The sequence below is a fragment of the Cygnus olor genome, chromosome 5 (assembly GCF_009769625.2).
Source record: "Cygnus olor isolate bCygOlo1 chromosome 5, bCygOlo1.pri.v2, whole genome shotgun sequence".
Taxonomy (NCBI): domain Eukaryota; kingdom Metazoa; phylum Chordata; class Aves; order Anseriformes; family Anatidae; genus Cygnus; species Cygnus olor.
In genome coordinates this window covers 49,515,067-49,531,078 of record NC_049173.1, presented here as the reverse complement: position 1 = coordinate 49,531,078, position 16,012 = coordinate 49,515,067, and the positions used below count along the sequence as shown (strand labels likewise).

Below are 16,012 nucleotides of genomic sequence, written 5' to 3'. Positions count from 1 at the left end.
TGAAGCTGTGGATTCTATCAGACTATTTCATATTTTGAGAAATTATTTTTTTCTATGATATAATTTAGTCTCTCACATTTTCCAGTCATTTCTTTTCCCCATTCCTCTCTCCAGTCAACCTGTTTTTTCTCCTTGCAGCTTGTAGTAAAGAAGAATGAAACCAAACAAAAACTTTTTTTTGGTTTATAACTTCTTTGCTCTTATGTAGGAACCCACTGAAATTTCTGTCAAAAGCTTATGAATCTTATTTCAATCTTATTTGGATGGTACAACATGCCAGACAAGCATTTTGCAAACTGAAAAACTACGGCAGCAATACAAATTAGCTACTCCACAACCTCAGTATTGATCAGGAGTCATAGCAGCACATTGCTGAATTATAATTCTTGCTTACCTCACTATAAAATCTAGATATTTAGCCCTTAGATGAAGCACCTCACTCCCTTTTAAATTTTATTAAGTTTTCTTAAGCTTTCTTTTACAGAGGAGATTGACTTTTCTATGCAAACATTATGTCCTATTAGTACTAAATGTTTAAAGAAACGTGGTATGTTAACTTTGAAGTGTTTTTTTAGCTTTACAATATAAAACCTGATCATTGGAAATGACTAAAAGCATGAAAATTAACAGTTTTTCATATTAATTCAATAAATTAAATATTTTAACTGTTTATCTCACACTATTTACTCCCCTCTAATGTACTTGGGGGTGTTTTTCTGTAACAGAGTTCTCTGTGTTGTCAAAACAGGAAGCAATCTTCACTGAGTTTAACACAAGGCAAGTCGTATTGGATTCTCGAGGTTTGCTTTTAAGGTCTCCAGAAACTTTGAAGCCAGTTCATCATCTACCACACGACCATCACTTGAAAGAGTCACTGTCATGAGTTGATGCTGCTTAAGCTTCTCATTCCCTTCCTCATCTTCCACAACTTTGAGCTCTGGTCTTGCTCGACCCACCGCTAGGATGCAGGCCTGTGGAGGGTTTATGACTGCAGTGAAATCGTTGATGCCAAACATGCCCAGATTGGAGATACTAAATGAAAAAGAAAAGAGTTATCAGTAATGTCAGAAATGACATCTCCTAGAAGAAGAAAGTCTATATCCAAAGACTACTGTGAGCTAATTTCTTTCTGAACGCCAAACTCATTAACTCACTAAAAAGATCTGAACTGAATTTCAGTTAGGCATATTCAGACTCTTGGAGATCTGGGATTTTTTAATTACAACTAATGCACCTTTTTCTAGAGTTCTATTTCTTTACAGGAATACATCATTACATTACACCACAGTGATCACAAAGGCGGTTACAACACTTTTGCTGCCTGGGAATATACAGTAACATTCACAGTTCCTTTGGACAAATAAATGCATCATCTCCAAGGAAGCACTGGATGTATTGCAAGATGCCAGAAAGCTACCAAAACAAAATGACTCGTGTAATTTCCGTCACTGGAGCTCTAACCACAGATTTAAAAAAAAAATAACACGAGAACTACCTGGCTTTCAAACACAGTCCCCACATGATAACATTTTAAAATGATTTTACAGTGTATTCATGGGCCCATAATGGCCTTTTTCAAAAACAATGTCTTCAGAGTACAGAAAAGAGCAAGAATAAAAAGAAATATGCTGAAATTCAGAAAGTAGACAAGCTTACTTTCATAAATATGGCTGACAGGAAAGCAGTATCTTCAAATAAAACTTTGCCTATCCCTATTCTAAGCCAAATGCCTTTTAAATGAAACCTCACGACTTCAAGTTACAATAGCCAAACAGTATGTTTTGGGCATTTAGATTATCACTCAGGCACAGAAAAGCCTTATCATGCCTTTCTCTCTTGAAAACTTTGTCTGTGTCACCAGCTGGGAAGTGGTACATAAGGAGGGGCTGGACTCTTGTGATAGACTGTTCACCAGAGAAAGTTGGCCTACCATCTCCTCCTTCTGTTAAAGTTACTGCAAAAAGTGGAAAAAGATAATCTGTTATTCTCTCATGGGCCATTTGTGTTTAAGACGACATCCATGCCTCCACTGCTGCATTTACATAAGCTTTTTATGCTGAACAGCTTACAAATTTTTATGACCACTCCTCCAGCATGACACAGCCACTTATTCCAGACACGTGCAGCCCAGGCACACTCTACTATATATTACAGCAGTATTTCTGCAGAAGAATGTCATTTCTAGCAGTATTCTCATCACAATTTTTCCATTACAGAAGATAAGAATATTAATGATGAACATTCAGACTTAGCTTTTAAAAACTGACAAAAAGAGAGGTAAGCTAAAATTTGTGTAACAAAAGTGTTCCTTGATGACGCTGTTTGGCAAGAAACACTTCACTTAATAGAAAAAAGTTCACTTAACAGAAAAAAATATTAAGTATATGCTACTATTTAAAATCTATCTGCTTTGGTTTTGATGTTTCAGTTAAAAGCAAACTGCAAGAGTTAGCACCACAACTTTGCTATAGCACTTGTTGCCCCTCTAGAGACATTCTTCTAAATGAATTAGAGACAAACAGGGCATTACTGTATGCTGTGCTACCTCTGACAAGGAACTAATTTTTAAGTATTTATTTCAAAAACTATTATCAATGCATTCTCCTAATTAAAGGATGCAATTAAAGAAAAACAAGCAAAAAACCTTTCTTCTGCAATTGCAAAAAACTAAGTGCGAAAACAAAAGTCAGAACAGTCTTGGTATGAAAAACCTGAATTCATCAAAAAATGAAAAGCCAGAATCACAGCAGGCTCTGATGAAATAGACTTGTTGAAAACCAGTACCGAGATAATACTTTCTCCCAATACATGACATTCAGCCTAGGCTTGGCCCTCATAATCATCCCATGGAGTTTCATCCTAAATGAAACAAGATTTTAAAAGGTAATGCATTAATGGTAATGCATTAATTTAATGCATTAAAATGGCTGAGCATATAGCAGTTCTGAACCCACATTGCTTATACTGAACACTGCTAGAGAATGTTACCTAAAAGATCCTCCCTGGTACTCTTCAGGTAACAGCTTTCCATCTCTTGCTTTCTTTGCTAGAGCCTAAGGAAAATGAAATAAGAAAAAGATGAGGAACAAGGAAAAGAAATTAAAGTGTCGTAAGAGTTTTGTTCTTTTTACTTCAGCAAGACATTGTAAGTACCATACAGCCACAAAAAAAGTCATCTGCTTTTGGATTGTGGTGAGCATTTTAGCAACATTGTTGTTGTAGCTGCAATGATTTGACAAAAAAGACTAGGACACAAAGCTTCATTTTCCCAACTATATCAGCTATTCAATAAAAGCTGTTCTCTCACCTTACGAACTGCTTCAGTTTTCACAATGGAACCAATTAGTCTTTTCTCCACAGTGTTTTTATATAACAGGAATATCTAGCAATATACTGATGAGACAAATTCACTGTATTCCTCAACATATTTGTCTAAAAAAAAATGCCAGGTACTGGCATACTGTTTTAAAAAAAAAATGCCAGAACTTTCTAGTAGATGGAGAGAGAATATAATTCTTTCAGCTAAGTATTCAGCTACCTTCAACATAACTAAGACTGCCCTTCCTGCAGCCTCCATTTCATTCATGAGACTTTTCTGCATCTAAACACAACAGAAGAAACTCTCCGGAAGAGTTTTCTTTAAAACACAGCCCAAGAAGTTCATACCATGTTCTAAGGTGATAAGATCACAGAGAAAAAGAACATTATGCATCCCCTAGCATGTTTCTAGCTTAGTGGACTCCTTAGACAGAACCGGTGGGAATGATGATGAGTAATTCTTGCAGTACGTGTCACATCAGGAGGAAAGGACCCTGTGGAGCCCAAAAGAAATGGCACCCAAAAGTGGGTCAAGAGCCAGTTATTCAAGCCAGCAAGCTGTTCCTACACCTTTGTATAGAATCCAATGGAAATGTGCAGGGTGACTTCTCCATTAGTAGCAATCTTTTCCAAAGTAGGAGCTCTTCAAATGACAGCATAGACTGACATGGGAATATACAGAAGAGGCGATCTATCTTATTCACATGCAATACATTTAGTGCTTTTGGCATGTAATATATTTATTCTGCAGGTGGAAAAGTGCATGGAGAATGTCAAGTTGTGACCGTTCCAGCATTATGACATCGTAAGACAAAAATAGCCATTTCCAAAAGCACAGTCAGGGAAGTAGGCTCAGATCTCACTTACTGGGGAAGACTGATAAAAGCAACAGTCTGTTTGCATTTTCCTCCTTCTGCTCAAAATAATAAAAAATTAATTATAGTTTCCAAGCATTTAATTATGCTAGGGAAATACAAGTGGAAGTGAACGGAAAAAAAGAGTCTGATTATCACCTCACGAAAAAAAGTAATATATCACATCTATGAAACTTTCTTGGAGAAAAAGATTCCAGGAATCCCCTCTGTTTTCTAGGAATTTTCTTCTTCCTTTTTAGGAATTCTACTGCTGCTTTCTATGATTTTTTCCACATCCTTTCTAGGAATCACCCTTCTTTCCAGGAATTTACCTTTCTACCCCACATACCCTCTTTTTCTTTTTTTTTTTTTTTTTTTTAAAAAAAAAGCCAGATTTCTGGGAATCGCTCCCTTTGCATTCCACAAGTTTTCTACATGCTTTCCATGAATATCCTATCAAGTGCTCTCCAGCAATATCTGTGTTTTCTAGAGATTTTTAAAGCGCTTTCTAGGAACCCTCTCTCCCACAGATGTGCTTTCCAAGAATCACATATGCTTTCTATGAATATCACCATCCCAAGAGGTAATTTCTATGAACCCTCACTGCCCTTTTTTCAAGGAATTCTTCCCCACCATGAAGAAATCCCTCTCTGCTTTCCAGTTTTCCAAGTGCTTTCCAGGCATTTTCCATGGGATTTCTAGAAGTCCACCTCCCTTCCCCGATAGGCTTTCTAGGAATTTTCCATGCCATTTCCAAGACCCCTCTTCCCTAAACATGATTTTTTCCAGAAAAAAAAAAGAAATAAATCACTCCCCTTCTACTGTCTAGGGATTTTCCATGTTTTCTCGAAAATCCTAGATGTTTCCCAGGGATGTATACACAAATGCTTTCCTAGTCTCCAAAACAAGCTCTGAAGAAAATATTGTCCATCTATCCAGGTAAAAGCTATACTGAACTAAAGCATTCCTACAAAAACCCTAGGAAACAGCATTATCTAATTCATTCTGTTATCACTAGAACTACTAGCCTGATCAAACAGGAGTTTTCTATCCCAGTGCTACAAAACTGTAATAATTCCAGGTGCCTACAAATATCGTGTAGTGTTTGGTGCGGTGGTTACCTGAATATTCTCAGAATATAAACCAAAAATAAATCAGTTCACCCATGCCAAGTTGCCTTTAGCTAAATAAATTGAATCAGCGACTTCATAAAGGCATGATAGGTATATGTATATATTCACTTCTTTTCAGCAGGCAATCCCTCTTGAATTACTAAACATTGTGGTTTCCCCTTAAAAGTTAGTCTGAAGCACTAGTGCTAGGCAATGGAAACTTAAGTGCTAAAGTAGTTCATAAACAGAATTTAAATACAATCTACCTTAAAATCTCAGCAATTCCAATGGGACATCATCTTTAAAATAAAGACTAAAAAAGGTATTGCTGTTGTACTATGACTAGCAAGAAAAGCTTTTTATATACAGAAAAGTGTTGTTTAGGTGTCAACTTAAAAGTAATATATTAACAAATAAAAATGAAATAACCATGAAGATATCTTGTTACCAATTACTTCAATGTTTTTAAAACTAGATAGAAAAAAAATAAGTTATGATTGCTTTTATGTATTGAACAGTGATTTTTTTTAAATTAAGCTCATAAGCAAGGTATGTACAACTATTTTTTTTTTTTTATAACCCTTGCTAGTCATGAAAGGCAGTTCAGTTTTCTCCAGTGAGGCTTGATTCTCAATTAACAGCAAATATGGAAGAAACTCTGACTGTGAACTTAACTGTGGATCCAATTATTCTGTTTATTTAAAATCTTTGTGTTTCTACAGCATTTCCTTACAAAGGGCTCCATAAGCATTAATATAATAATCCTTGAAATTCCTTCTAAGGTGTTCATACCTTTGTTTTTACCAATTTACATCTGTACAATGTCTGGAAATTATAAAACAACTATTATACTTGCCACTGGATCTGACATATATCAGCAATATAATACAGCTCCTAGTGGAATACTACTACTTATGTATGAAAAGTTATATTACAGCACAAAAAGGGATTAATCCATGTCACAACTATAACTACTAACCAATTCATTATCTGTGAGGAAGTTTATCCAATCTGGACTCTACTTCCGTTCACATGCAAACAAAAAGAAGTCAATTCCATCATAATTTCCACTTATGACAGTTGCTTTTATCAGTTTCTACCAAGTGAAACAAACAGACTGCTTAATTGTGTTGATGGGTATTTTCCACCAGAAATAAAATCTTGGCACATCTTCTTGGACTATTTTGTAAGACAAGCCCAACCAGTACATGGATAGTAACATCCATGACACTGTTGGTCAAGGTAAACAACTGTCTTCCCTATGTACATTTCTAAACAGCTTCCAGGCAAGGATCATAAAAGGCCACAGTAGTCCAACAATTGCAATGCCTTCAGCTTAAAACTAAACAGCAAGAAGTTTAAGGAAATCTCCTTCTAATGAATCGACCACTAAGTAATTCAAATTTACGCCAAGTTTTCAAAACTATGACACATTTTCTATTAACTTAAAAGTTAAAACGATACATTTAATTTTATTTTAGGCTTTTCTTCATCTCTGAATAATTATTGAACTAGGAGTTAATAGCCATGTGAATAGTGTTCACAGAATAGAGTCAGTATGAGCATAATACATATGTGCAATTGTATTACTTGAGTGATGAAAATATGGTACTAGGATGCATATGACCTAGAAAAAAGTTAGATTTAACATGCAGCAGGAGACACGTAGGTAACTAACAAAGAAAACAGCTGCCAAAATACAAGGAAACCAGTGGAGAAACAGATGCAGTTTCACAGTTTGTGCCTTCAGAGCACGTACACGTGTGAGGGGTACATATTTGTTTCAATAATTCAGTGAAGAAGTTGAAGAGCAAAATTTTGTTGGCGTGGATACCTGCAATCTGTCTGATTCAATGGCTTTCATACAGAGTAGTTGTGACCTATGTTACACACGTTCTATTTGAAATGAAAGGGAAATTGAAATGCTTACTTTATCGTTGCCTATTAAACATAACGCACGTGTACACTCTCATCGTGGGAGCTGTGGAACACAATTTCTGTTAAGAAAGGTTTGCAACACTGTGTCACAGTACTAAGGTATTGGGGATGAAAATTGAAGCATATCCTGTATTTCACTTCTAATAATGCTTTCCTTCTTGCCATTCTATCACTAATCACAAAATAATTGAACAATCTCAGCTGACCTTCTTCCTTGGCTGGCTAGAATATTAGTGAAAGGATTTACTTTCACAACATGTGGAACATGAAACAAGTCATATTGACCGGAAAATCTTGAAGACATCTTATTCAGAACATTGTGTGTGATGACAAGTCTTTTTTGTTACAACTCTGTTAGCTGTTTCCTTCTGCTTACACAGACTATTATGATTTCTGTAGTTTTCAGTAAAATACAAAAATTTAAAAAGAATAGCTTCTGTCTTGTTTTAGGACACTTTCATGCCCTAGCAGCTACTTTCATTGCATTCTCCAGATACTGCAGGCCTTACATTAGCACACATTAGATGACAAAGAAAAGCTCAGGTTAGAGCATTTTATCATTCGTTGTGCTTTTGCCTGTCACAAAACACTTCCGCTATGGCTGACAAGAATTGCCATGGCTTCAAGTCACCAGTTGGCAGCTGGCCTGTGAACACTATACTGCTTGTTTGCACGAGGAGTTTAATGTTTCCTTTGGGGTGACATTCTCAGCATGAAAAGCTGAAGACAGTAATAAGTGCCATAATGTAACTGCATAGAACGTAACATGAGCAGCTACAAACAAATTTCTGGGAAATGTAGGAAAACAAAACACACAAAACCTCAAACCTAAAGATTGGAAATACCAGAAATTAATATTACCTAGTTTTCTCATAAGGATTAGAGAAATACTTTGATGGCATCAAAATGCAGATGTCTGTACAGTTTTATTTTTCAAACGGGCTAGCAGGCCATCACGTTGTTTAGTTGCATGGTAAGTCATTGTTCATTAAAAATGATAAGCTGTAAAATTAATAGTAATTAATAATTAATTCTAAGGAATACTCAAACAGCTTTAGATCCATTTTGAAAATGCTTTTTTTTTTATTGATGTGTATCTAGGTCATGCTACATTTTTCACTACAAGAAACTACATAGCTATTATATTTCTCAGCCTACTGTACAATGAAGTCCTACCTTTGCAGAGGCAGCAATTTCCTGTATTCCCTTGGCAGCAACATCTTTTATGATTGGCGTAATGAGACCTCGGTCTGTTGCCACAGCAATAGAAATGTCAATGGACTGCAGCTGCCTGCAGCCTTCTCCATCCCAGGTTACGTTCACATCTGGCATTTGCTAGGAAAAAAAAAGACAGCTGGTAGAAGAACAATGGTGCAATCAATTATCAAGAAAAAGGAAAATCCTTTAAGACACATAGCACGATACAGGCATTCACCAAATTAATTAGTGCATCACAGACTGCTGCGTGTAAATGAAGGCAAAAGATCAGGTCACATCTGTCATCAGGACTGCTACAAGCAGGACAAAAAAATAATGAAATCACTGTAAAGCTCTAAGAATAGATTTACATGATTAGCTTGATTTAAAAACTTACTTTGACAAAAAGCATGAATATACACTCCAGGAACCAAAATAAACAATGGCAGGGGACCCAGAAGGTTTCTTTTTGTGCTACTGGAGAACTAACAAATTAACAAAAGCCTCTAAATTCCTTCAGGAGTCACTGACACCACCTTACAGACACCCAGAACACAAAAACCACAAAGCATTGTAATTTCTGCCCCCAAATAAATCACAGGATATTGACTTTAAAAGCATAGAAAACAGAGATCTTACTATACCCGTGTGTTGTTTTCCAGTTTTGTCTCAAGCCTTACCCTCAACAAATGAAGCTACAAGCAGAATGTGCTGCGGGTACGCTCATTGTTATTAGGATGAAGTTCTCCTAAAATGCATCAGAAATCTTTCTGCATAGACCTCCAATTAAAATTCAAATAATATTTACTGATACTTTTAATGATTTGGTTTTTTTGAGTTTATCATATAAAGCCGAAGCAGCTCAGGGGAAAAGAAAAACAACAAACTAACATATAGGTGTAGTCTCAGGTAACTGATCAGAGATACTGTGAAGGTGCTATTTCCAGTAAGTCCAAGATTAGTATTGAGTGACCTTAATGAAACTCAGAATTAGGAAATTGAAAACTGACACCGCAGTGCAGAAGATATTCCAGAAAAAGAGTTATGGGAGGTACACACAGCTAAGCTTCATTCATGGAGACGCTAATTAACACTATCACAATTTCTTTAATGGAAAAAAAGGAAGAAAAAAATCAAGTACAAAACTCAAAAAACAATCTACATCCAGTCCGTGCATAGGAACTCACATCTTTTGTTCCAGTTTTTCTTCTCTAACATAAGAGAAGGGGTAACTTGTCACTTCAGCATTATGGGTATAACTCCTGTACCATTAAGTACAATACTAAATGACTGAATGAACGATATTGGCCATATAACATTAAGCAATATATTTCAGACTAAACTTCACATGCCATTAGGAGAAGATGGAAACTATGTTTGTCACAACTTGTCTAAGCCATTGTTGGAATGTTCTGTAAGTGAAAAAAAAATAGAAGAACGTGGCCTGAAATCAAGTGTCTTAAAAAAGCCCCAAATTGGATAATCAACCTTAAAAATGGTTGACAAGGGTTGTAATCTAAAAACTATAATTAAGAATTTTAAAAATCAAGACTTTTTTTTTCAAGAAACTTATTTCATTATTTCAACTACAGCAAATAAACCTCTAACTGTATTACAGAGGAGTTTAGATTGTCTAACCCATGCATCTATAAATAACGTGGTTTTAACATTTCACCCAAACCAGGGCAGAGGTCTTTCCATATGTGTATCTTTAATAACATATGTAGGCTGCTATGCTCTTCACATACAGGAAATTTAAGTCTGTTTTCAAGTTGAGCTTAAATGTGAATTTCTTTGAATCACAATTACTCAAAGCTAGATTACTATTTTAGATTTATTACTTTAGATACATTTAAAAAGTAAGCTTTTTAGGAAAAAGGGACGGGAAAGGGGAGAAAATAATCAAAAGAAACTTCAATGTGGAAAACTAAGCATTTGAAATCTTATCCCCAAATGAAAGGAACAAAGGTCATAATGTTACAACAGAAAAAAATTACTTAAATCAGAAGAGATAAAATGAGAACTCCGTAACAAGTTTACATGAAAAGAAAAAGCTTTTGTTCAATTGTAAAACCCACTGTTTCCTTTGTCATCAGTGGCTAAGAGTATATATTCACATCAAGTACTAGCATTTAACACAGTACAACAATGTAATGTGAATAGCAATAGAGAAAAATGTGTTTATTTTTCAATATTTTCTTAAGAATTCTTAGTCATTTAATAACTGATTGTCAATTATTAAATTCAATTATTAAATTATTGAAGTCAATTATTCACTTACCTTCAGAGTAACTGCTGTCGCCTTGATAATAAAATCATTTACAGATACTTTAATGTCATCTGCAAAAAGAAAAGAAAAATCACTGCCCTTAAGATGTGTTTATCAGACCTGTGTGATGACAAGGTTCCAGCAATTCAGCAGATTTGCTTCTTAGGAATATTGTCAGAAAGTAACTCATCTTTAAATTACTATCATAAAGGTGAGAATACTTTTTCTCCCCTTGGAACAAAAGGAATATCAAAAAAGAGAAGTCTCCTCAGCAGAGACATTCTTTCTAGATTTTGATATAAAGTCAGAGTAGCTGCAAACTTGAGTATTATCATTTGTTCTAATGAGAAGTATTCCATGTGTGTTTTATGTTTTACATATTTACTTTCCACGTAGAAAACTATTGTAGGATCTAAATACACAAAGATAATACTGAAGACTGCTATTCTTTATGTACTGTAATGCATAAATGGAATAATTGCAAAGATCAGCTTTTATTCAGCTATGAATCACAAGTATGTAATTCTCCAGTGACCCTTGTGGCCCTGCAATGTAAGAATTAGCAAGGTGAAGGTATCTGCACATCCTTAAATTGAGTTAATGCTATATTTTAAAGCAAGCTGCAAAATAATATGCAAGTAAGCAAGTTAATAAAAAAGCAAAACTACGCACAAAGAAGTCAGTATTAGCTAGAAACATATAAAATAACCTTAAGAGGACTAGATGACTGGATTATTATTATTTTTTTTTGACTTAAGCATAACAAATACTGCATATCACTTAGTATATTTGCTTGCTTCCCCCAAAACTTGGAAGAAGGAAGGGAAACAATGGCTACATATGCTCTGCATATGTTTTTCAAAGCTTTAGGAGACCAAAGTACTAATAATGATCATGATTGCCAACAGAAGCAAAGCCTACAGACACAATGCAGAATATTCCATAGTTGCTATAGAATTATCCTGAAGATATATGATATTTACACAATATTAAATTCATCATGCTTATAATAAAAAAGCTAAATTACTCTGCTGCCATTGTGACTACTGTCAGCTGAACAGATCAAGCAGCAAAACTACTTAATTTTTGAGACTGACTTATGGCATGTAATAAATATACATATCTTTAGGAATGCTTCTCTGATGAGAAAATCATTCATAGATAATTATGTAAATTTCTCAAGTGATCATTAATTTAGAGGAATTAACCAAGTGACCATTTGCCACATAATTGACTTGCAATGTTAGCCATGAATAGCAATCTATGTTTAAGAAAAAAACAGAACTCTAATATAACACCAGGGAATCTGCAAGTACCAAACTGGATTGACAGAACTGCAGCATGAGAGACAAACCTGCCTTTTTAAATACATGTCAATTGTACTTTACTGATGTGAAAATTGGGTAGAAAGATTCTAGTCTGCACTGTTAATTTTGAAAATATTAAGAAGTCCTATTGCACAGTACACTCAGCCGATTTTAGGAAAAACAAAAACTATTTTAGTAATATCAAAGCAATCTTTGATTATTACCTTAAACTTCCACAATATTTTCTAAATACACCATTTCAGTGAATACAAGTTGTGACAAAAAGTGAAAACTTTATTTCTTAGTCTTATACAAATATATTTTTTATAAATAAAACAGTGACACATGAAAATTGGAATTTCCACATGACATATACTAAGATTTATAACACTTGATTCAATTGTCAATGTGTATTTCAAAATTATCCAGTTCTCTGCATGAAAGATTTCTGTTTACCTACCATCTTAACATAGCCTTAAGCATGTATCTAAGTTTTTCATTGGAAGAGGTAACTGCCTTACTCCCATTAACACCATTACTATCTATCTCAAAGGGGAATTTACCATGCACTGGCTGGCAGGGGTTAAGAACTTTCTCTTCTTGTCATGGATAAAGCTATTCTCAACCAGAATTTGAGAGACTGTATTAGCTTTCCTTTTTCCAATAAATTCAGTGAAGAAGCCAGCAAAAGTAAAAAATTTAACTTCGTACCTGGAAGGATAGCACACGAGGGTATTTTAATTTAAAGCTTCCCCTGTTATTTTTCACATGAAGAATTTGAGTTTTTAAGCCATAAAAAAATATCTAAATATTGCTGTATCTGGATGGAATGAAACAAAAACCAACTGGACAATGCATAGTCCTCTGCAGTTGTCTACAAACCATTGTGTTAGCTGGCAAAGTAACAGCTCTGTCTTCCTGTATCTTGACAAGCTATCCAGTTCCACTAATCACACAGGACTACAGCTTGAGTCTGACATACAAAACACCAAAAAATACCATCGTGTTCTGTCCACACAAAATCTACACCTCCTGGACACAAGGTGATGTGAACAAGGCAAAGTACACATTAGTACCACATGCAATAGTAAGTCAGTTTAACCACTAACCTTTGGCCAGTTCAGTTCTTAATTTCAAAATAGCATCAATGTCACAGTCAGCAGCAGCATATGCATGAGGTATAGTAGTTTTAGACTCTGTTAATCTCTTAGCAATAACTCTTCGGATGTTGCTAGCTGGGATTTCTGTGAATGTGCCCTGAAAGAAATCACATACTACACATTAAATATCAAGAGAGCAAACATACATTCCCTTTGCTGAAACAAAACTCCCAATACTGATGCATTATCATTGGTGGCTCCCGTTCACTTCAAACTTCACCTATGAGGATCAGAAAGCAGCACATTCCAACTACAGAAAGTAACATGATTAAGATCAGTGAGTGTTCTAGTCTATTCCACTGAATTTGGATTAATTCAACAGGTTTTACAGAACAAAGACAGTTTCACTTTACAGTATAGAATTAATCCTAGAATTAATTCTAGCAGACGTCTTCAAAAAAATATGTCCAAATATTCAGGCTTCAGTTCTCAGCCAGGGTATGTAAGCATTCTTCCCCATCTACCAGACCTGACATATTGCTCAGACTATGCTTTGCTCCCTATAAATTATAATAAACATTTCCTCAGTAAATTACTGCGTTTCCGGTTCTCAGAGTAGTTGCTTCAGGCAGGTTTCACTGCATATCACAGAATTGAAGTGGTTGGAAGGGACCTCAGAAGATCACCGGGTCCAACCCCCCTGCCAAAGCAGGTTCCTTAGAGCAGGCTGCCTAGGTAGGCATCCAGATGGGCCTTGAATATCTCCAGAGAAGGAGACTCCACAACCTCCCTGGGCAGCCTGTTCCAGTGCTCCGTCACCCTCACTGTGAAGAAGTTCTTTCTCATGTTGGTGCGGAACTTCCTGTGCTCTATCTTGTGGCCATTACCCCTTGTCCTATCCCCACAAACCACTGAGAAGAGGTTGGCCAAATCCCTCTGTCTCCCACACCTCAGGTATTTATACACATTGATGAGATCCCCTCTCAGTCTTCTTTTCTCCAGGCTGAACAGACCCAGGTCTCTCAGCCTTTCCTCATAGGGAGGATGCTCCAGGCCCCGTATCATCTTTGTGGCCCTCCGCTGGACTCTTTCCAGGAGACCCCTGTCTTTTTTGTACCGGGGAGCTAAGAACTGGACACAGTACTCCAGGTGAGGCCTGACCAGGGCAGAATAGAGGGGGAGGATCACCTCCCTTGACCTGCTGGCCACGCTCCTTTTAATGCACGCCAGGATCCCATTGGCCCTATCGGCCACCAGGGCACACTGCTGGCTCATGGTCAACCTGTTGTCCACCAGGACCCCCAGGTCCTTCTCCTCAGAGCTCCTCTCCAGCAGGTCGTCCCCCAGCCTGTACTGATACGTCTGATTGTTCCTTCCCAGGTGCAGGACTCTACACTTGCTCTTATTAAACCTCATTTGGTTTCTTCCTGCCCATCTCTCCAGTCGGTCCAGGTCTTGCTGAATGGCAGAGCAGCCTTCTGGTGTGTCAGCCACTCCTCCCAGCTTTGTGTCATCGGAGTACTTGCTGAGGGCAGACACTATTCCCTCATCAAGGTCATCGATGAAGATGTTGAACAAGACCGGACTCAGCACCGACCCCTGGGGAACGCCGCTAGTCACAGGTCTCCAGCCGGACTCTGCGCCGCCGATCACCACCCTCTGAGCTCAGCCAGTCAGCCAGTTCTCAACCCACCTTACTGTCCACTCCTCTATCCCACACTTTCTCAGCTTTGCTAGCAGGATGTCATGGGAGGCAGTATCGAAAGCCTTGCTAAAGTCAAGGTAGATGCCATCCACTGCTCTCCCACCATCTACCCAGCTGGTGATGCCATCATAGAAGGCAACTAGGTTGGTCGAGCACGACGTATCTTTTTCCTTATTCTTCCTCTCTCCCTCCAGATACATTCAGTAATGTTTCAGTGCAAAAAGTTTCCCCAACTTCTTCACAGAAGCAAATCATCTTTTAAGAAAGCAGTGGCTTTCAGCACTAAGCAGCAGTGACAATATTTACGTCTAATAAAGTTAAGGACTTAAAAGAAACATTACCGGTGCAGCTGGTTGTCCTGGTGTGGAAAGCGGTGGAACTGCTGGCCTTGGATAAGCAGAAGTCACAGCTGTTGCTTGCGAAGCAGAAGGCACTGCACTAGGCTGGGGAGGAGCTGGAGAAACCAGAGGTTTCAATTCACTGGGTTTGCCCTTCTGCTTCTCTTGCAGAAGTTTGAGAGCATCCCTGGTGATTAAACACAGTGAAATACTGACAAAGAAGAAAATTTCAAAAATTCCCGAAGTATTACTACTCCATCACTAATTTGTTGGCAAACTTTGTGCATTTAAATTTCTGTTGGTAAACCAAACGTTAAGAAGATGATTTTTAAACTGATACAGTTACCGTCTCTTTCTTGATATCTTGAGTTATAGTAAATTATCTCATTAATTTCTATTAATAAAGTTTTTTTTGAATATGCAGTAACAGAAAACATTTGTGTCAGAAGCATAATATTTGTCATCACTAATCGTCAGTGTACAAGACGATTTGTAAATTGCGCTAACCATTCTTGTAAATAAGGTATCAGAGTACATTTACTTAGGTAATAAAGTTCTGAAAATCTCAAATACAAGCTATTTCATTTGTTATATTTGGGACCACTTCAACTAAACAAATTAATTATGTCATGATAGGTTTCTAATGCTATTTTATAAATAATGCTCACAGGAAATTAAGCATTACACTTATCAATCATTTCTCTGTACCTTCCTGACATAAATATGCACAAACAGGTATAGGTAGTATACAAGTATACACCTCATATACAATATACAAGTATACACCTCATATACAGTTTGAAAGATAGCACCATACTGAAGACATACATACAAGGAAAACTCATATCCTTAAGCTACAATCCTATACCTACAG

At 36.6% G+C, this 16,012-nt stretch overlaps 1 protein-coding gene across 1 annotated transcript in view; it reads right to left on the bottom strand.

Moving 5' to 3' along the window:
• Nucleotides 1–767: 767 nt before the first annotated feature.
• The window catches only part of PDHX (pyruvate dehydrogenase complex component X), a 40,428-nt gene continuing 25,183 nt past the window's right edge, over nt 768–16,012 (bottom strand). The window contains exons 8-13 of the mRNA XM_040558141.1: nt 15,142–15,325; nt 13,105–13,252; nt 10,701–10,759; nt 8,399–8,557; nt 2,989–3,053; nt 768–1,032 (exon numbers count right to left, since the gene is read on the bottom strand). Of these exons, the coding sequence (XP_040414075.1) occupies nt 768–1,032; nt 2,989–3,053; nt 8,399–8,557; nt 10,701–10,759; nt 13,105–13,252; nt 15,142–15,325 (880 nt within the window). The remainder of the gene's footprint in view (nt 1,033–2,988; nt 3,054–8,398; nt 8,558–10,700; nt 10,760–13,104; nt 13,253–15,141; nt 15,326–16,012) is intronic.